At 39.9% G+C, this 21,408-nt stretch overlaps 1 protein-coding gene across 6 annotated transcripts; it reads right to left on the reverse strand.

Annotated features, from left to right (window-relative positions):
• Positions 1–412: 412 nt before the first annotated feature.
• asb2a.1 (ankyrin repeat and SOCS box containing 2a, tandem duplicate 1) lies at positions 413–20,232 on the reverse strand. 6 transcript variants are annotated; one of them, XM_084432398.1, is made up of 12 exons: positions 20,080–20,232; positions 12,008–12,287; positions 10,069–10,188; positions 8,148–8,273; positions 7,089–7,258; positions 6,837–6,992; positions 6,318–6,563; positions 6,055–6,226; positions 5,844–5,885; positions 1,480–2,041; positions 1,243–1,396; positions 413–1,153 (listed from the first exon to the last, which is right to left on the reverse strand). In XM_084432398.1, exons 2-12 carry the CDS (start codon positions 12,277–12,279, stop codon positions 1,008–1,010), a joined length of 2,166 nt encoding a protein of 721 aa, XP_084288524.1. In that variant the 5' UTR covers positions 12,280–12,287; positions 20,080–20,232; the 3' UTR covers positions 413–1,007. The 6 variants fall into 6 exon arrangements, with proteins under 6 accessions (XP_084288524.1, XP_084288523.1, XP_084288527.1 ...); XM_084432397.1 differs by having other exon boundaries at positions 8,142–8,273; XM_084432401.1 differs by lacking the exon at positions 8,148–8,273.
• Between the last annotated feature and the right edge of the window lie 1,176 nt (positions 20,233–21,408).

Genomic DNA, 21,408 nt, shown 5'->3' on the forward strand with positions numbered 1-21,408 from the left:
TACCTTATTATGTTTACTTACTTTGCTGGGGAAGTTTGTGTAAGCCAAATCTGCACAGTTCACAATTCAGCACAAAAACCAATCTTGTGAGTCATCATGATAAATACAGCGTATCTGGCTTACTTGAACATGCACGTCACTACGCAACAAATACTGGCGCGCTTGTTCATTTGCATTGAAGAAATAGCAAAGATTAAAAAGCATCTGGTTAACAGAAAAGACACTGTTATTATCCAAAGTCCTACATTTTTTTATGTTCTTTGGGATGTTCTCAAAACACGTTTTTGGTGAAAAGGATGAGGATGAAAGAGGAAGGGAGGAGATTGCTGGATGACAGGATTTTGTTTGAATAAGAAATGAATGTATGAAACCCTAATTATATATATATGTATATATATATATATTTTTTTTTGGCTAGAAGTTCTCAATGGCCGGTAACCTAAAAAATTAGTAGCCAAATTGGCCGGTGAGTGAAAAAGTGAATCTGAAACACTGCCTGTGACTATAGATGTTCAGGATCTGACAGTTTTTACTCTAAAGAGACATCTAGTGGTCAGGTCTTGAACTGTATAGTCACAGGTGTATCTAGTGCCTGGACGTGGATTTTCTTGTTTTACAACAGGATCCACCTACCATTGTTGAATTTTCTTAATACGTTCAATACATTTCTACTTCATTGCAAATCTGTCATTTTTGGCACCAATAACACCCCATATAATTGTTTTTTCTTAGCATACATATATAGACAAAGTACTATGTAACCACTAAATTTATTTAATAAATGTTCCGTAAAATTCTGTTTATGTCTGATAAAAACATTTATGGCCTTTTTACACTATTAAGCAGCACATTTGTTTGTTATACTTGTGCAAAAATGTACTCAGAATGTAAATACCATTTATTCTATAAATTTAGCTCAGTGCAAGTTCTGTAAACAGAAGTTTATGATTTTCTAATGTCATTGTTCTCTCTGTACTCTGTGTAAGAGATAACACTCAAAAGCAGGCTTAAAATTCTCGCTCTCGTTCTTGATGATTTATGAATTTGATCAACCTTGGAGGAACTGGAAGCTTGCAAATTTTCTTCAGTCTATTGATACCAAGCAGTTTGCGGATTTTCAGTCTGCAGAGCTGCATGAGTGGGCGTGGAGGCACTGCAATCAGAACCAGCAAATGAATACACAGGTGACTAAAATAATTTGCATATATGAATAATTTAAGCAAAAGATATGGGTGCGCATACTTGATTTCTCTTTGATGCCTTGCCACTCGTGATAACTGTCCAGATGTTCAGTGAGTCGTGCACAGAGTTTCACATGCCCAACATAGTCAAGCAGCACATCTATAATCGGTCCTGCCCAGCGGGAGTAGGTTTCGGTGGAGATCATCTCACAGAACTAGTAAAAAGTGTATAAAATGTGGTACTATACACAATTCTGAATAAAAATGATACTGTATGTATTGGCTTCAGGCCACTCACCTGTACACAGGTATTTTCCGTAGTTTCATCTACATCGTATCTTACGTTACGCCTAGTCTTTATAGGAGGATGAGGATTGCTGCCATAAACACAATTGAAACATGACAACGCATCACAGCCATTATCCATCAGATACTTCAGTAAGGTCAGATACTTCAAACAGAACATAACAGCAGCTGGAAAGGTAGTTGGGTGAGTTGGGATGTAGGCATTGACATTAGCACCATGTTGCACCAGCAAAGTCACTGTCTGTATGCAACCCTGCCTCAGGGCCACCAGGAGCGGGTTGAACGTGTCCAGGTTTGGGTTAGCACCAGCCTCCAGAAGCATGGTGGTAGCATCGATGTTGTTGTTCATGACGGCGAAGTAGAGAGCTGAGCTGCGTCGATCTTCATACATCATAGAATGATCCTCAGACAATGTGGCATTGACATCAAAGCCGGCCTCGATCAGTAACTCGAGAATATCATTCCTGTTGCGCTCCGCTGCTAAATGGAGAGGGCTGATACCTGTACGTCTCACTCTGGCCTTACTTGTGGCTGGGATCAGCATGGCTACAATGCTAAAAACGAGACGTTTTGTGTTCTTGAGTGTTGCCTTGCTGGTGTGCACCAAAATACAATTGAATGTCATGTTACAATTTGACAACATTAGGGTGAAATTACCATTATAAAATGGGAAAATATTTCAGAAGAAGACTATTAATACATGTAAACCTTTTAAAAAAGCTTGTATGTATAGTGATTAGCAATAATGAAAGTTTAGAGAACCAGTTCTAGGGTTGGGAACCAAGAATAAAAAAAAAAAAAAAAAAAATGCAGAAATGGACGACATTAGGGCTTATTAGGGGCCGTTTACACAGTTTTTAATTCCACTGCGCTGCATTTCCATTGTTTTTTAATGTAAACATTCATGCACAAGATGGACGTGTCTTACTGTTGCGCTCCCATCTTGCATCTTTTGCAGTGTCTTGTGCGTTTTAAAAACAGTGTTCGAGTTCAAGTTTAGAAATTCAACTTAAAGTCCCCATGAAATCAAAATGGACAATTTCTATTTATTATAAATTATTTATTTGTGCATATCTTTAATCAAAATAACTTCTGCTCCCTCTTGCAACGATGTCTCTTGTGCTTTCTGATGACGTGTCAACTGGCACGAGGATGGGACAACTCAGTCAGATCATCCAAGGCAGATGCTATTTCCAGAGCATAGCTTTTATTCTGTTTACGGTCAGCCAACCCATGCAGGAACGTCCCACGGCGCCTCCTCGTTCCAGTTGCATTGAGCAGCCAGCTTGCGAAACACAGATCACAGATTGATTACCTTGTTGCAGCTCTGCCAACACCCGTACCGCTTCCAGAGACAGCACGGTCAAATACCTTCTTCAGCTCATTGCGGAACAGGTCATCCCCATTGAGCTGCTCGGCCAGTCAGCAGCGTGTTCACCAAAGCCACTCTAGAGCCCTCTGATAGGAAGGCAGACGGCTGGAGAGCAAAAAACAGAGAGCACTTAGCCAGAAATGAACGACACGATTTTGGATCACCATAATAGGCAGATGATGGCGGTAGTCGAGGTTCGCTGTGACGGGCAGTAAGATCTCCGATGGGGGGAACTGACATTAGGTTAGGCGCAGTGAATGGGTTAGCTGCCTCTGTCTTCAGTTGCTGGAACTGGGCAGACAACTCTGCAACCTGTGCTACCAAAGCCTGAACCGTTCAACCCATCGCCATGATCTGATCCTCTTGGCGTTCCATACGAGCGTTGTTGCTGTCCAAAATGTCTCTCAGCTCAAAGCACTCGCTGGATCCATCTTGGTCAGATCGTTACTTCAAGGGAAATAACAACTGGATCCAGTAGCAAATGCAGTCAAATAGGGTGTTTATTAAACATAAAATAAATACAGAAAACAGAACGTAGATGGTCAGGTGTTGTAGAGCCGCGATGATGAAGTAACAGGCTTTGGCAGCGCAGATCAAACTGCAATGGGATGGGGAAGCAGACTGCTGGCCAGTAAAGCCAAAGAGAAATCCAGGAACAGTGATGACCACAGGTAATCCAAACAAGAAACAAGAACACAAGAACACAAGAACACGAGAACAGGGAACACTAGACGGCAAAAGAAACGGCAGGACATGAGCAACAAAGATCTGACAAAGAATGACTGCAAACACAAGGGTAGGTATAGGGGAGAACGAAATGAGTACCAGGTGTGGTTGGCCTGTCAGAGCAATGAGTTGCCGGCAACGCTGACAGTCAACCAGGCCAGAGACAGAAACACAAAAAACATGGCAAAAATGAACACACAGAAACATGAACCGTGACAATGAGATCGCAGCAATAGCAAACCACAACGATCCAACAATTCAATCAATTCCTGATGGACAAAACCAAGTTCGAGAAGCTGTTTAACTCGGATATACATTACAATAGGGAAGAATAGATTATCGCAACTTCCGTTTCATAGCGACTTTAAAAACGCATGTCTCACACTAGACTCTGCAAAAGACACAAGACGGTCAAAGATGTCAGTCTAGCGCATGTTTACATTTTAAAAAAAACCAGAAAAGCAGTGCAGTGGAAATGCAAAAACACGTTCTGTGTGTGAATGGCTAGACGTTCACAAACATGCATTCTTTCACTGAAATACCAATATAGGTTACTTCACTAGTTTCCTTCACTACATATTCAACGGCGCCGCACAGCTCTACTGAATCTACAGGGCAAATAGTGAATAGAGTAGTCTGATTCCTATGAGTTGGTTCATTCTAGAGAATTAAAAACATACAGTTCAGTGTAGTCCAATTCCTAAACGAATGACTCTTATTGGGCAGTCTTGGCCTAATGGTTAGAGAATCAGACTGGTAACCCGAAGGTTGTGGGTTCGATTCTGAATAGTGGCAGGAAATGACTGAGGTGCCATTGAACAACACACCTGACCCTCAATCACTCCCTGGGTGCTCCAGGTGTGTGTCCTTGGTTTGCAGTGTGTGTGTTCACTACTCTCTGACTGCTCCTGATTTATGTGCCCTTACTTGGATGGGTTTAAAGGGATACTCCACTTTTTTCGGAAATATGCTCATTTTACAACTCCCCCAGAGTTAAACAGATGAGTTTTACCGTTTTAGAATCCATTCAGCCAAACTCCGGGTCTGACGGTACCACTTTTAGCATAGCTTAGCATAGATCATTGATTCAGACGAGTCCAGTAGCATTTCTTTCAAAATGACCAAAGAGTTTCAATATTTTTCCTATTTAAAACTTGACTCTTCTGTAGTTAAACCGTGTACTAAGATCGACGGAAAATGAAAAGTTGCGATTTTCTAAGGCTATATGGCTAGGAACTACTCTCATTCCGGCGTAATAATCAAGGAACTGTGCGGCCGTACCATGGGTGCAGCAGGCGTAATGATATGACGCAGCGCCTGAAAATAGTCCCCAGCTCGGTAACTTCTTCCAACGTGACCGGGACTAAGTTTGTCTAACCTATTAGACCTATTTTCAGGCGCTGCGTCATATCACTACGCCTGCTGCACCCATGTTACGGCCACACAGTTCCTTGATTATTACGCTGGAATGAGAGTAGTTCCTAGCCATATAGCCTTAGAAAATCGCAACTTTTCATTTTCTGTCGATCTTAGTACACGGTTTAACTACAGAAGAGTCAAGTTTTAAATAGGAAAAATATTGAAACTCTTTGGTCATTTTGAAAGAAATGCTACTGGACTCGTCTGAATCAATGATCTATGCTAAGCTATGCTAAAAGTGGTACCGTCAGACCCGGAGTTCGGCTGAATGGATTCTAAAACGGTAAAACTCATCTGTTTAACTCTGGGGGAGTTGTAAAATGAGCATATTTCCGAAAAAAGTGGAGTATCCCTTTAATGTAGAGGACAAATTCCAAGTATGGGTTACCATACTTGGCCTTCAGATGTCACTTTCACTCGCAAGAATTGTTTAACATGTATTTATTGTGACAATTTTATAATCATTTGACAGTAAAATGCATTTCTTTTTTCAAATATATATTCCTTAAAAATACTAAAATATTTGTTAAGGAGTTGTTAAGGAATTTAAATTGTTAAGAGGAACCAGAACCCGGGATCTTTCAATTCTTTACGATTCCCATCCCTAAACATCTCATGCTATCAGGAATTATGCTATGGGATGATTAGTTTAACTGTTAGGCGAGAAAAAGACCCTACACACAATAAACTAGTTAACAAGACACGAATAAATTATTTTAAATGGTATTTTGCAAATAAAACCATTTACTACTTGAGTTAGCTTGAGTTTTCAGGTGATGGGTTACGGGATTAGCACCCTCTTGCCACAGCATTGCTGTAAAGAACCCATTGAGACTTACTTAGTTTCCCTGGCATTTTTGTAGGTACACCCGAGGACTTTGCTGAAAATTAATGCAAGATCATGAGATATACTAAACCTAAAGTCTTAAGAACCAATGGCCTTCGCATACAAATAAGTTGTTTAGATAAACTGTGACCTGAGAACATTTATCCCAAAGCAAATTCATTCATTCATACAAATTCCTTATTAAGTGAATTCTTAATTCATACCCATCATTGCCACGCTGGGCAGCAATATGGATTGGCATCAGTCCTGTTTTGCCCGGCTTGTTGGCGTCTGCATTTTGAGATAGAAGGAACTCTACAACGTCCTCATGACCATTCTTACAGGCCTCATACAGCGCTGTGGCTCCATCTGTGGCCTGGCTGTTGAGATCTGCACCTGATTGAGTTGAGATGCATTACATTTGAGATGCATTACATCACAAAGCAACAATGAACGGAAAATGACAGTTAAGTGAAAGATGTTATACCATTTTTTAAAAGCATGCGAAGTGCATCCACTTTTCCACTTTGGGCAGCAACAAAGATAGGAGTAATTCCATACATGTTGGGCATGTTGACTTTGGCTCCAGCTTTCACTAGTATCTCACAGATTTCCACATTGTTTCTGCAAACACTCTCATGGAGAGCGGTCCAGCCTTGAATACAGTTCTTATTCACAGAGGCGCCGTAATTCAGTAACATGGCAACCATTGCTGGGTTCTCCTTCTCACAAGCTACAGACATGTATAGAAACGATACAATTTCCATCACACCACTGAAGGTCTTATTCAATGTAAAACAAAATATATTTTTGTGGATCTGGGCTGATATGCCAGGCTTTTAAACCTAAAAAAAAATAATCAATGTAAGGAACTAGAATTAACAAGAATTCAAATAACTATTTTTTAACAAAAAAGCAACATCAAGATTTAACAAAATGTTTTGGGGAGGAAAAAACTTAAACTTTGAAGGGTCAAAGGCCATGGATGGATGGATGGATTGGATACCTTTGTAAAGGGGAGTCTCCCTCTCCACATTGGCAACATCAGGATCAGCCCCATTCTCCAGAAGACTCTCCACACATGCAAGGTGGTCCATGGTCACAGCTAACATTAAAGCAGTCTTCCATTTCAAAGTGCGCAGGTTAACCATGCCAGGTTGAGCTGTGAGAATAGTGTTCATGATAAAAGCCAGAACAATCATTTAGAGCATGACTAAAAAAAGTTAAACTGAGTCATTTTTAAATGAGCGCACTCTACCTCTCAGGAGAATTTTAATGCATTGATCTCGTCCACAATATGCCGCCTCGTGTAAAGGAATCCATCCATCTTTATTTGCTGTAAGAAGGTTGCAACTAGGTTGCTTAACCAATAGCCTCACTGTTCCTACATCACCGTCCAAAATGGCCTTAACAATAGGCTCAAGCTCCCTAGAGAAGACACCGCTTTTATTTTGATGCATGAAGTGCTGCAGGTGAGATGATATACATTGTGGCTCTTGCATATGTAAATATTAAAATGTATATAACATATCGACTGTTCCATGTGCAGCCTGATGTCATTAGTTATACCGTTAACAAGTTTGGAGTCAGTAAAAAAACAAACATTTTTATTCAGCAAGGATGTATTAAAATGATCACAAATGACAGTAAAAGTTTTTTGAATCATTTATATTTCAAATAAATGATGTTCTATAGAACTCTCAATTCATTAATTTAGGTTTCCACAAAGCACAACTGTTTTCAACTCTGATAATAATAAGAAATGTTATATGATATTAGAATGATTTCTGAAGGATGTGACTCTGAAGTCTGCTGAAAATTCAGCTATGCCATCAGAGGAATAAATCACTTTTAAAATATATTAAAATAGAAAACAGTTATTTTAAATTGTAATAATATTTCACAATATTAGGGTGAATTCTAGGACACTTTTTTCCAAGTCATCTCAATAGCAAAAAGTGTCCCACTCACCCTGAATTCGTTACTGTTTTTACTGTACGTTTGATCAAATAAATGCAGCCTCAGTGAGCATAAGAGAAAATTATACTGACCAAACTTTTTAACGGTAGTGTACATTTTTGTACATTTGGATATACCGTACACTGAAACATACAATTAGGACATTCTGACCACAAAAGCTAAAATGTAAAACTATTAGCTCTAGAAACGTAAAATCTTTCATGAATCCTTTATATTTAATATCATAAAGATTATATATAATATGTCTTCTGCTGTTGTAGCCTATCTGCTTCAAGGTACAACATATTCTGCATACCTCAGTTGTATCGAATGATTGTTTTAAAAAATGTACTGTTGCCTTTCTATCAGGTCGAACCAGTCTGGCCATTCTCCTCTGACCTCTGGCACCAACAAGGCATTTTCGCCCACAGAACTGCCGCTCACTGGATATTTTCTCTTTTTTTCGGACCATTCTCTGTAAACCCTAGAGTAAAAATCCCAGTAGATCAGCAGTTTCTGAAATACTCAGACCAGCCCATCTGGCACCAACAACCATTCCTCGTTCAAAATCACCTTTCTTTCTCATTCTGATGCTCAGTTTGAACTTCAGCAGATCGTCTTCTTCTTCTCTTGATTAATGGCGGAAACTTTAAGGTGCATACCGCCACCTACTGTACAGGAGTGTGTAACATCATGCTATTTTAAGTGTTCTCATATTCTACCCATCAACCCTGTGTCTTTAAGAAATTTTAAAAGTGCCATTCTGGTGATTCTTATGCCTTCTCCCTATCCTTCTGTTCCCAGTATCCCCATCAGATTCCACTCCCGCCCTGCTTCCTGAACCCCATCTTGAAACGCCTGTCTTTCCATCTCATATAATATACAGTGCAATTTGACATGTTCACTATTTTCTTTAACCCCACAGTTTTCACAGTATTCACTATTCATTTTCCCCATTAAAAACAAGTTGTCATTCAATCCTGTGTGATCCACTCTCAGTCTTGTTATTATAATCTCCTCCCGCCTAGTCCTTTCCTTATAAATTTTAATACTGACAGATTTTTGTATTTTTGAAGACCTTTCGTGTCTTCTTCCCACCATTATGGAACAAAAATAATGACAAATGTTTTTGAAACAAAAAAGCTTGTTGAATTGCACTAATTGGAAAAAAATAGGCATTGCATTAACCGTGCTTGCATTTTAATGCATTGTATTTTTAGGGCTTGCATTTTTATGGGCTGAAATTCAACATGGTTGAATATTTAAGCTGTGAATATTTAAATTCAAAACATTTCACACATATTTTCATTATTAAAAATTCAATAATTCATATTCACCTTTCATATTTCACTTCCAAAATGTTCATTCTGTTTAAAATACAACCTATAATATTCGACAGGCAATTTTCAGTCCATTTTATTTCACCTTACAAATTCGCTTCCACAAATTCAGTGGTTCAAATTCGACATTTGACATCTGGGAATTTCACTTCCAAATCTGGGAATGGCAGGAATAGCAGTAGATTACCGACTAATAATCTCCACAGTGATATAAAAGACCAAACTTGCACCTTATTGGGGATATCTACAGGCAAGCAGACTCAGAATATGAACGTAACGTTCCCATATGTCAAATTTCGAATTTTCTGTCGAATTTGAACCACTGAATTTGTGCAAGCGAATTTTTAAGGCTAAATAAAATGGACTGAAAATTGCCTGTTGAATATTATAAGTTGTATTTTAAACAGAATGAACAATCTGAAGGTGAATATGGATTATTGAATTTTTAAAAATGAAAATGTGTGTCAAATGTTTTGAATTGAAAAATTCACAGCTTAAATATTCAACCATGTTGAATTTCAGCCCATAAAAATGCAAGCCCTAAAAATACAATGCATTAAAATGCAAGCACCGTTAATGCAATGCCTATTTTTTTTTTCAATTAATGCAATTCAACAAGTTGTTTTGTTTCAAAAACATTTGTCATTATTTTACTTCCATACACCATTTCTGCCTTATTCTCATACCTTTCTTTCTAATCACTGCTTTTCCAGCAGATCGCCTTGACCATGTCTACATGCCTAAATGCATTGAGTTGCTGTCATGTGATTTGCTGATTAGATAGTTGCGTTAATGAGCAGTTGAACAGGTGTACCTAATAAGGCGGCCATATAGGCTATATTGATCAGCTTCTATGAAAACGTACAAATAATCACACTTTTCTTTACAAATGTTATAATGAGATCATACTGTTATGTGGGTAATTAGGTTATCACTCACTCTTCAGGCTCAGGTGCGATTTGCATAGTTCCATCATATCTTCGATACGCCACCATTCGCTTGCCAGAACCAGTCACAAAGTGACTCACCGAACACACACCCTGTGGTTTTATTGTTTCGCTTTTGGAGAAAAAAGAATTGCATTCAGATGGGTAAGGTTAATTTAATTAAATCTCCTTAAATCTCTACCTATTTCACAATCACATTTTCATAATAATTTTCATAATTTCAAATTAAATTACCTTTACATGTTATCTTTGAAATTAAATCAAAATCCACAACTGGAAGCCTAGAGGTGGATCCAAAGTAGATTGGGGCACAGCAAAGGATATTGTCTATTTTTATGCATGGTGGCATGTGAACTTGAACTATGATTGCACTTTATAAATGTTGCCTTTAAATGAAGAGGAACAGGTGTGAAGTAGTTGTGTCAGCCAATGAAGAAGCTGTATGCAGTAGGTATCTGTAAGTGATCTTGTTACTCTCCCCATGAGCTGCATCATCAAAACATGACTAGACATTTCATGAAGCAACATGTGTCTCTCTCTTTTACATTTAAATGTAGTCTAGTTGTTAAGTTCATGTACTGCATAAATCACATACTGAAATATCTAATCTACACTATATTGCCAAAAGAATTGGGACACTCCTCCAAATCAATGAATTCAGTTGTTCCAATCACTTTGATGGCCACAGTTGTATAAAATCTTCTACAAACTTCTACAAACATTTGTGAAAGAATGGGTCGCTCTCAGTGAATTCAAGCGTGGTACCGTGATAGGTTGTCACCTGTGCAATAAGTCCATTCGTGAAATTTCTTCACTACTAAATATTCCACAGTCAAATGTTAGTGGTATTATAACAAAGTGGAAGCAATTGGGAACAACATTAACTCTGCCACGAACTGGTAGGCCATGTAAAATAACAGAGCGGTCTCAGCGCATGCTGAGGCACACAGTGCGCAGAAGTCGCCAACTTTCTGCAGAGTCAATTGCTACAGACCTCCAAACTTCGTGTGGCCTTCAGATTAGCTCAAGAACCTTACATCAAGTGCAGTGCAAAGCATCGGATGCAGCGCCGCCACTGGACTCTAGAGCAGTGGAGATGTGTTCTCTGGATTGATGAATCATGCTTTTCTGTCTGGCAATCCGATGGATGAGTCTGGGTTAGGCGGTTGCCAGGAGAACGGTACTTACCTGACTGCATTGTGACAAGTGTAAAGTTTGGTGGAGGGGTGATTATGGTGTGGGGTTGTTTTTAAGGGGTTGGGCTTGGCCCCTTAGTTCTAGTGAAAGGAAATCTTAATGCTTCAGCATACCAAGACATTTTGGACAATTTCATGCTCCCAACTTTGTGGGAACAATTTGGGGATGGCCCCTTCCTGTTCCAACATGACTGCGATTGTGAATCAGTGCACAAAGCAAGGTCCATAAAGACATGGATGAGCAAGTTTGGTGTGGAGGAACTTGACTGGCCTGCACAGAGTCCTGACTTCAACCCGATAGAACACCTTTGGGATGAATTAGAGCGGAGACTGCGAGCCAGGCCTTCTCGTCCAACATCAGTGCCTGACCTCACAAATGCACTTCTAGAAGAATGGTCAAAAATTCCCATAAACACACTCCTAAACCTTGTGGAAAGCCTTCCCAGAAGAGTTGAAGCTGTTATTGCTGCAAAGGGTGGGCCAACCATTTTTAACCCTACGGATCAGGGATGGGATGTCACTAAAGTTCATGTGCATGTAAAGTCCTAAAACATTTGGCAATATAGTGTAATCTAATATCTAAAGAATTTTAGCTTGAAGCCAATTTGAAAATATAGGCCACACACTAAAGGTCAGTGTGAGTAAGATGTTCTAAGCGCTGGTTATTTTTATACTGGCAGTGAGAGTTGATTTATGATGGTACCTCATTTCAACTTGAAGCACATCACACTTTACCTGGGTGGATTGGCAGGACACGCAGTTGGTTCTAGTTGCTGCTGGGGACGACGATGTGATGGTGGAGCTTGGCATGGTAATGCTGGCATGTTCAGAGCAGCAGAGTTATTATAGTTTTCTGACCCTGACCCAGAGCTCTGGGCATCAGAAAGGCTCCGCTCGATTGCCAGCTGCATGAGCTCATTATCGGACAGGTTGCTATAGAGACTGTAGTCAGCAAATTCCAGGTTGGTTCCTGTGGTACTTGGCATAGACACATGGGCGACTGCCATGATGGACCCTAAGACAACCAAAACATTCATTATGTAATGAAACTGGACTAACGTGTATTATTGCATATTTCATTTGCTTGATTAGGAGATACAACTAAAGGATTTAAAGCTACAATATGTAAGATTTTTGTAATAAATTATCAAAAAATCACTTGCACAGTGTGATATATTTCCTGCAGTTGTGTACTTACAATATCCCAAAAGTTCCCAAATATTTTTAATTTCAGAGAAATTCCAATTTTAAATAATGGCTCGTCCCTGTCGCCCTGTCCCACTTGTTGCCTGTCAATGACGTAATATCCGCGTTATCCCTGGTTTCCGCTCGTACTGCCACAGTAACCATGGCGACAGACGTGGACAACTGCGTTACATCTAGCGGCACGCTCACGCTGTTGTTGTTTCGTTCAAACATTATGGACCATGGCAAGCAGACTTTGGGACAAAAGGAGAACTAAAACGAGGATCAATATCAGCGTGGCGTTTATGAGATGTCGAGAGCTCCACGTCTGCGACAAACTTCGACTTGACAGAGACGCGCAAATGTACATAAAACTAATCAGTGTTATATAGCTCAACATGATGAAATGTTAGAATATGATCAGTATATTATTCTAATGTTGATCTAGCTTACTGCTCATACAGATAAACTAACTCATAGAATAACATTATGACTTTCAACACACTCAAATGCAGTTTAGTGTGATAGTGTAGACAAAGTGAAACAGCGCTGCGTTACCTCACAAGTTTAATTTGTCAAATAAACTGACCTGTGTGAGTAGGAATTCAGAATTTGCGGGTAGTTCGGTAGAATGAAATGCCCTTATTCCTTTATATCCGTGGGACTCGCGTGTGACGCTGATATCTGTCTCTTATTAGCAATCACGACCTGCTTATACCACAGTCATATTAAAAAACATGAATGTTTTCACTCATCCATAAACATTATTAGATCCATCAGAATGATAGCAAGTCCCATCATTCCGCTTATCACTGCGTCATCAACCTACGCCTTTGTTATTGTAAGAGGTTAGCGACCCCTAGCGGTGGAAAAATGACATATTGTAGCTTTAAATCTGTCAGATTTTAGTTTTTTTTTTTTTTTTTTTTTTTTTAGGTAACACTTTACAATAAGGTTTCACTTGTTAACATTACCTAACACTGAACAATACTTCTACAGCATTTATTAATCTCAGTCAATGGTAATTTCAACATTTATTAACACATTTTTAAAATCTAAAGTTTTATTTGTTAACATTTGTTAATGCACTGTGAAGTAATGAACAAAGAATAAACAAATACACAGTTCTGTAGATGGCACAGGCTGATAGGTTCTAAAGGCCCCGATATACTTCAAGCGAAATTGAAGAACGAACTGCTATGAAGTAATTTCAAACAAAATCAGGCCAAAACGAACTTTGTGTGGAGTTCGTTTTGGGAGTTCAAAACATCTTGCCAAAAAAAGTTTGAAAAGTTTGCTACGGCTGGTACGCTTTGTACTACCATTGGTCCGTGCCGTGTGCGCTGATGCTCCGCCTTCTTTCACGTGTCTTTTCCATATTTTTCTGTCTTTTCCAGTTCAAGAGTCAGTTGAGATTAGACGTGACCCATGATTGAAAACATGAACACACTGGAGAGCTGCTTTATAGTAGAAAATTAAGTTGTACTTCTGTTTTCTCAATTTTGTTTGAGATTGTGTTTATTTTGTTATTGTGAGGAAAGCGTGCTGCACATATTTACATATTCATCTAACCGTCGCTCTCAGCAGTGTGGGCGGCGACAAATGTTCGATAACAGTATATTGCTGCTCACGTATTTCGAACTTCGTTTTATCCCTAAATGAAGAACGAAAAATAACTTTGCCTTGAGTATATCAGGGCCTTTAGCAATCACATCATTCTCTCTAGGGCACAGCTGATTGGCTCTTGCTGGATCAGGCACAGCTGATTGGTTCATGCTGTATCAGTAGCCAATGAGCTCGCTACTCAACCTTCAAATACTTGGTTAGCATTTGCTATAGCAGCGCACTTTCAAAATTCCTCTGAAATTCAACATCTAAGATAAGTGAACGGTCATTCTCGTGCTATATCACTATGCAATATTGCGTGGTCTGCCTTATTAATTCTTCATGAAGTTCATACACAAGGTTTAAAATCATGTGTCATGTTAACAGTCCTGTTTTAATGCTTCGAGTGAATTACTAAGCATATTAGCAGCTAGTATTTGCTATAAGGAAATCATTGCTATGAATATTTTTTTCGTTTGATCAGCAGCAGCATGTAGCCTTTAGCAAATTCAGATTGCAAGCAAATATTATCAACAGCAATAGCACGCTAGCAGATGTTGTGGTGAAGTATAAAAACACTGTTGTGTCTTGCTTAATTGAGTGAGATGAGTCATGTGTTGGCTAACAAGTTGATCATGCAATGTGAACATTTATCATTTCAATATGTGAACAAATATTCACTTTAATTACAATACGGAAGTATGCAATCAGCTGCATTTCCATCAGAATTAGATTTTGGCCATATATACAATCTCACAACTACAGGACAAACTTGTTGGATACTTCCATCATCAACATTTTAGTAGGCTAAAGGTAAGTAGATCATCCACCCACATAGCAAACAGTCTTGGCTTGAATGCGGCCTCATGCTGGCACTGCTCCTGTTGGCAGCGGGATGTGTCCTGTCAGCCAAAGCTGGTCCAAGTATGGCAATGACGGCACAGCATGGATAACAACAAACAACATGAGGGCCGATTGTTGGTGGAAGGCAACAAAGTAGCCCAATGGCCAGTCAAAAGTAGCACAAAAATAGTCTCAGCCTCATACGTCACGCCCACGGACCATTGTCTGAATGTCTGATGCATATGGCACACTTTTCTGGAAACACTTCAGGAGTTTCGAAGTCGCGATCTGATTGGTTGAATTCTACAGGATGTCCGGGAGACGTGTGTGTCGGGTTCTTTATTGGTCCGCCTGGAAACAAATGCCGTGATGCCAAAACCCCTCGTGGGAGAAGAAAGCCGTTGTGTTTACAACTGTGACAATGAGCGCTTACCAGGCTCAACTAAACGCTGAATTTTCAAAGTTTGTAAAGTTTGCGGCTCCATTGTAGCAGTAAACTTGCACAACCTTCTTGAATGAATAATTTATTAGATGCACGCTGGTCTGTTATTGTAGGGACATCGACATTATATTGTCACACCCCTAAACATGACGTGGAACAAAACGAACTGTGATTGGTTGCATGTCAGTCAAACGTCCTCTTGGGTGGTCCTTGGCCAAGAAAAGCTGCGATAAAGTCCAGACCTTCTGACCTTCTGGCTACGTGAGACTACCCCAAAAATAACCCAATGCTAATATAATTTTTGTCTCCATTGGGTGCCCGAATTCTCCATTGAATTTGTGAGTCTGGGGGGTGTTTTGGGGGTGTTGGATTGGCGAAATAGTACCTACGGAGGTGGAAATTAACTCTTAATTAAGATTTTTATTTTTTACCCGCAGCAACAACTTAAAAGTAGCCTGATACCGTGGAAAAAAACGTGGACTTGGCAACACCGGTTGAAGATGTGTGGCACAGATCAGTCAAGTTATCATGTGGCCCAAATCAGGCTAGTGATCATAGGGCCACTTTTTAAATTATTATTTTTAAAGGATTCCAAGATTATTTCTTATGAGAAAGAGACATATTTTAGCAAAACATACTGAGAATAATTCATAATTAAATGCATAATTGAAAAACAGAATGAATAATTGCAGTTTAAGGCAGATGACTGATTTACTTAATTTGAAATTATATCATTTCATTCAAATAACTCAGACTACACTTTAAATTCTTAAAATTAATAAAATGTATGTAATCATTTAATCATTAAATGTTATACAATATTTATTTTGTGGGACATATAAGGAATTTTATGAATATGCTGTGGCCCAAAAATGACCATAAAATGCACTGCAAAATTATATTTGTGTGCTGTAATCCAAATCTTCGGAATCAATGCAATTGCTTTGTGTGAGAAATGGACCCAAATTTATTCAACTATCTTTGTCTTCATGTTCATCTTCAGTAGCGATAACAGTCAAATCCAGCACTCATTAAAAGTAAAAAATGTGTTACCTTGTTTGACAAATTAAATGCGTGCCTTCACGGGCTGTGTCTGAAATCGCCCCATATACTCTCATTCCCTATTCCCTACATTAGTCCACTAATGTAGTAGCCTGGCAAGCCAGACCTACATCAAGATGTTTGGTCTGGCAACTCACCATAGACACGCTCAATCCGAGGGGCGGGATAAACGGCTGTCTTTGAAATTCCCTCTGCACGCAATAGGACAGCGCTTCAACCAACCAGAGCGTTTTCCCACCAGCGGAGCTAGTTGATAGATTCAACTTTTGCCATATCTGGCCGGCAAAACTACGAACACATCTTCCTTTTTTTAAGAATGACTTAAGTGCCGTTCTTTGCTTTTTTCTCAAAGAAAAACTTAACTCCAAGTCCTCCAGAGTCGCGGCCAAAGCCGATGAGCAGCCGTCATTCTTTGTTTTCAAGTAGCAGCCAGGGAACCGTCGCAACTCTGTCGTCATATGTTAAGCCCGCCCCGCATACTCTATACGCGACGTGATTGGCCTGACCCAATTTAGGTTTTTGCAGCTCGAAAGTCTATGGAGAGTTGCTAGACTGCCCTGGCTGCAAAATACATTTTGCTGCCGCTAGGGTGCGTCTAGATTTCTAGGCTACTAATGTAGTAAACTTGAGGGAGTGAATGAAAACGAGTGAGCGGTTTATTCAGCGTAGTGAAGCATCTCCTGTCATAAGTCACCTCAGTTTGGACTTTCCCTGCGTCTCAATGTCCATACTATCCATCCTAAACAGTATGTGAGATTAAAAGTGTGTCCCAAAGCATAGTGTGTTGAAAAGAGTATGCCAGAAGTCCCCGGATGGTCTACTATTTCCGGTGGATTTTCGAAGTGTGGATCCGTGCACACACTAAAGGCTAATACTGTATATTGCCCACAACTCATAGCGCTTTGGAGGAGGAGCTACAAACGCAAGTGAAAAGTGTTAAAAAACTACAAAACATGGCGGATATGCGCAACCAACGGTGAGAGTTTTCGATGAAGGTTTGGGTGACTAATCAAAGTTTAACCTGATAGAAAAATATGTATTTATTGTTTATTAACTTTTAAATGCATCATTCTGCATTAATATGAGGAGAGTTCTCTGCATGAAAGACTCGCGACTGCAGATCAAAGTGCTTCTGCATTTCTCTCCGATTTGGAAGGAAATGAAATGTGAAGGATTTTTTAATCATTATTGTTTTCAGCTGTATATAAGATCTTGTGTGTTCTCTTTTGGATTTAGTTGTGGATGTTATTAAACACTGTTTTGAACTTGAACCTTCTTCTTCGTATGCTTGCTACTACACAACTGTGACAGAAGACATGACCTAGAAGTGATTTATGTGGTGATATCTGTTTAAATAATATTTTCCCCTCATCTTTTGTGTTTTTGTGGATTTTTTTTTTTCTCTCATCGTGGATTCTCCCTCATTTCAGTTATTGTGCCTTGAGCATGGAGATCCCTTCCTCGAGGCACATATGGAAGACTTCCTCGACCTTGCTCATCAGTTGAACTTCCCCGACAACTGCCTTTGTTCTTTCCTTTTCATGGGACTCAAGATTGTGACAAAGGCTCAGTTGTCCAGGGAGGGTCCTCGAGGGAGCTTCTTTGAGAATGTGGAGTTGGTGCTGGTATCCTGTGGATTATCACTGACCGTCGGACCAGCTGACGACGACGCCAGCCCCACTCCAGATTCAGTGGCCAGTCAGATACCATCCCACTGCGAGGAGCAGCAGCACGAGCCCACCACAGACAACGAGTCCGAGTCCGCCTCAGCCATGATGTGTGAGCCAGTGCCAACGGAAGCGACCGAGCAGAACATCACCTTAGCTGCGTGTGTCTGACCAGGTCAGGTGTGTGACCCGACTGCACCATCCATTGCCGTGGGAGTCCTTTTGGAATACGAGTGTATGGAAGTGAGCACCCCCAACCCTCCCGCCACTGAGAGTGAGCATCTACTGGACTTAATGAACATTTTTGCGTTTAAAAAAAGAGAATTCCCTACCTCCTTTGATTCTGCCTGAATCCGAATCATCTTCATCAAACCTGTTGGCCCCCCAAGCCTCCCTCTTCCACCTCCTCTCCAAACTGCTACAATGGATTTAATGTGTTCTCTCAATCCCCGTGTTTCTCTTTAGTCTCCTCTCCTCAGCCACTTCTGCAACCCAGTCATCGTTTTTTTTCCCATCAGCCCCTCAGTACCACCTCAGCCTTCTCTGAGTGGTGTGGCTCCACCCTTCCTCAGGCTCTGCCTCTGCCCTCCAGATCCCTACTTGCATCTGGCGCCAAGGTCTTTGGCATCTTCGTCTGCGTGGTGGGCTTCTTCTCCAATGTCACCGTCACCTCTGCTCGTTCCTAAGCTGGCGTCAGAACTCTCTCCACTACGGCTCCTCCCTCCAGCGACACCGCTATGGATCACAGTTCTGGCTGTGGCCTGGCTCGCCTCCCATCTGTCCCTGTTCAAGGCCATTCCCTGGATCACACCACCCTGGACTTTCCGTTTGATCCCTCTCCCTGACTCTCGTCCTCCACCTGAGCCTCCTCCTCCAGGTTTGATTTTATATATATATTCTGTGCTATATTGGGCTAGATAAGGCACAGGTGTGGCTCAGTTTTGGGGTTTCTGGTTAAAGACTGTGAATCGGCACCAATATTAAAACTTGTTCTGGCCCAGTCCAGGGCTAGTTAATGCATGGCTCTTGTCTTGTATTGAGATCTAGGCCACCCAAGGACCATAATTCATTGCTGTATGTGGGCCGAGCAAAAGCTGGTTGTGTGGACAGGAGTTGGGCCAGAGAAAAATTGCTATGTGGGCACTATATCAAGAGAGCGGTAATTAATAGTGTCAAGGCAGTTTTCCAGGTTTCCTCAAACGAAAGCAAGAGCACCCTCAGTTAATACTGTAATAACATCATATTGGTGAAAAAGATTTGTAGAAAACAGTGCTTATTTGTGTTTGCACTCAAGTGAATGTCATATTTTTCTGTTTGCGGCGTGTTTTGCGAATATTTGCAAAGAAACTAAATTTATGAGACCTTTCAAATATGAAATTTAATTGTAAGCTTTTTGAACAGCTTTGGAGAATTTGATGTTTCCCCATTCAAAGAGATATTTGTTGTCCTTGCATAACTTCTGCCTGAGAGGCATTTCAAAGTTGGCTGTCGAGTGAAATGACTTGTCTTAAAGGGACTTTGCTGCTCATCAGTTCAGAGTCATGCTTGCATGCCCCCTGTTCATTCATTCATTGCTCCAATGGCACATTCATTACCACTAATGCCGTAAACTAATTAGAAGAGTGTTTTTATAGCATTGAAATGAATGTAACTGTATAAAACAAGGATTAAAACCAAGCGTCGTGTTTTACAGTTTTGCATTCCATGCAGAAATAAATTACAAAGCATTTAGGCTAAACAGCAGCAGCAAGCATTTAGTTGCTGTGAGAATACAGCAACAAAGCATTGTGGACATGAAAAAACGTTTAATTTGTACACACATTCAAACTTTCTCAAAATATCATCTTTTATAGAAGAAAGAAAGTCATACAGGTTTGGAAAGACATGATGATGAGCAAATGATTAAAGAATTTTCATTTTTGGGTGAACTAACCATGTTAAGTTTATCTTAACACAATAAGATATATAACAATCCAAAGCAAACAACAAATAAAAAAGCTTACCTCCTTAAAAAATGTTTTCCCCCTTCCTTAACTCAGTCAGATTTCCAAACAGAGAAGTTTTTTGTTGTTGTTGTTGTTCCCCATTGTCTAGTGGCACACTCGACGCTTGCACTGGGACTTGTTTAGTTCTCTGCAGAGAGGCCTTTGACTGTCACCCCACACCAGACTGTTTAGAGAATGTTATGGAGAGGACACGTGACATGTATGCTAAGATTATCAACCTCTTAGCTAATACTGTTCTTGAGGAGAAGCAGACCTGCAGTATAGATTACAAAAAAAGAGTCTGTGGGCTCTTCTCTGACTATAGCAGAAATTTGCTTCCAGACATTATCTGAAAATACCCAGTATAAAATTTGATTGGTGTGGATTTATAAAGATAATAAAACAAATTTCTCTTAGTAATTTAAGACTGTATGATAGTGAACTTAGTGAATAATGAACTTACCTTCATACAATGGCTTTGTCTAATGAAGCCTTTATTGCCTAACTGGGTTAAATTGTAAGGCTGTTTTTGCTGTGTTAGGTTACAAGTGCGTCAAGGCTATGAGACAAAAGGGACATGGGATTGCATTGTGTGAATACCTTAATCCTTATTTATAGGTAAAGCTGTTATGTTAATGTCAAGCATACATAATCAAGGTTATAAACTCACATCATACTTTTGTTTGGGCTGATTTGCCATTTTGGATAATGGATGAATAATTTGACAAACATTATCAAAAAGCAAGAAGTTTGAGTAACATCCACTACATCCACGGTAACATCCATGGTCAGTCTGCAGATTTGCACTTTTGCATTTGTGTCCCCTTGTTTTATTACAAGGCCTTTAATGGGCCAGAAATGTCTTGGTTACTATTGCAATCTCCGTTCCCTGACGGAGGGAACGAGACGTGTTGTCGAATGCTGACAATAGCGGTCACACTAAAAGGAGCAGGCATCCACTCATTCAGGTTTGTGCTGAGGAGTCGAGAGTGTGTCCCGGTCCCTGTGGAAAATGGTACAATTGCTGAACTGATTTACGAGGTAACCAGATGGGAGAAAGAACAATACAGAGACCATTAAAAACTATTTATGAAATAAAAACTTTTATGCATAGGCTGGCAAAGGGGTGGCCAAGGCTACTTTAGGGGGTCCATAGAGCGTGAAAGAATATTATGTGTAATAATCACTTATTTTCATTGTTTTTACCCATGTAATGTATTCTAATAAATAAGCTGCCAAAATTTTAGATAACAATAAAATTTCACGATTTCACAGTTCTTGGTTCCAACCACAGCAAAAACTACAAGCCTAACTAATATAAATTTAAAACATTATTGTAGAAAAGTG

The sequence above is a fragment of the Rutilus rutilus genome (genome assembly GCF_951802725.1).
Source record: "Rutilus rutilus genome assembly, chromosome: 15".
NCBI classification, from domain to species: Eukaryota; Metazoa; Chordata; class Actinopteri; order Cypriniformes; family Leuciscidae; genus Rutilus; species Rutilus rutilus.

What these genes read in the sequence shown, in the direction of transcription:
- asb2a.1 (XM_084432397.1), bottom strand. Translation starts at nt 12,279, where the DNA reads ATGGCAGTCGCCCATGTGTCTATGCCAAGTACCACAGGAACCAACCTG. An exon ending in TCGCATGCTTTTAAAAAATG is followed by an intron (nt 6,227 to 6,317) that starts GTATAACATCTT and finishes CAACTCAATCAG; the next exon opens with GTGCAGATCTCAACAGCCAG. An exon ending in GCCCAGCGTGGCAATGATGG is followed by an intron (nt 5,886 to 6,054) that starts GTATGAATTAAG and finishes ATTAATTTTCAG; the next exon opens with CAAAGTCCTCGGGTGTACCT.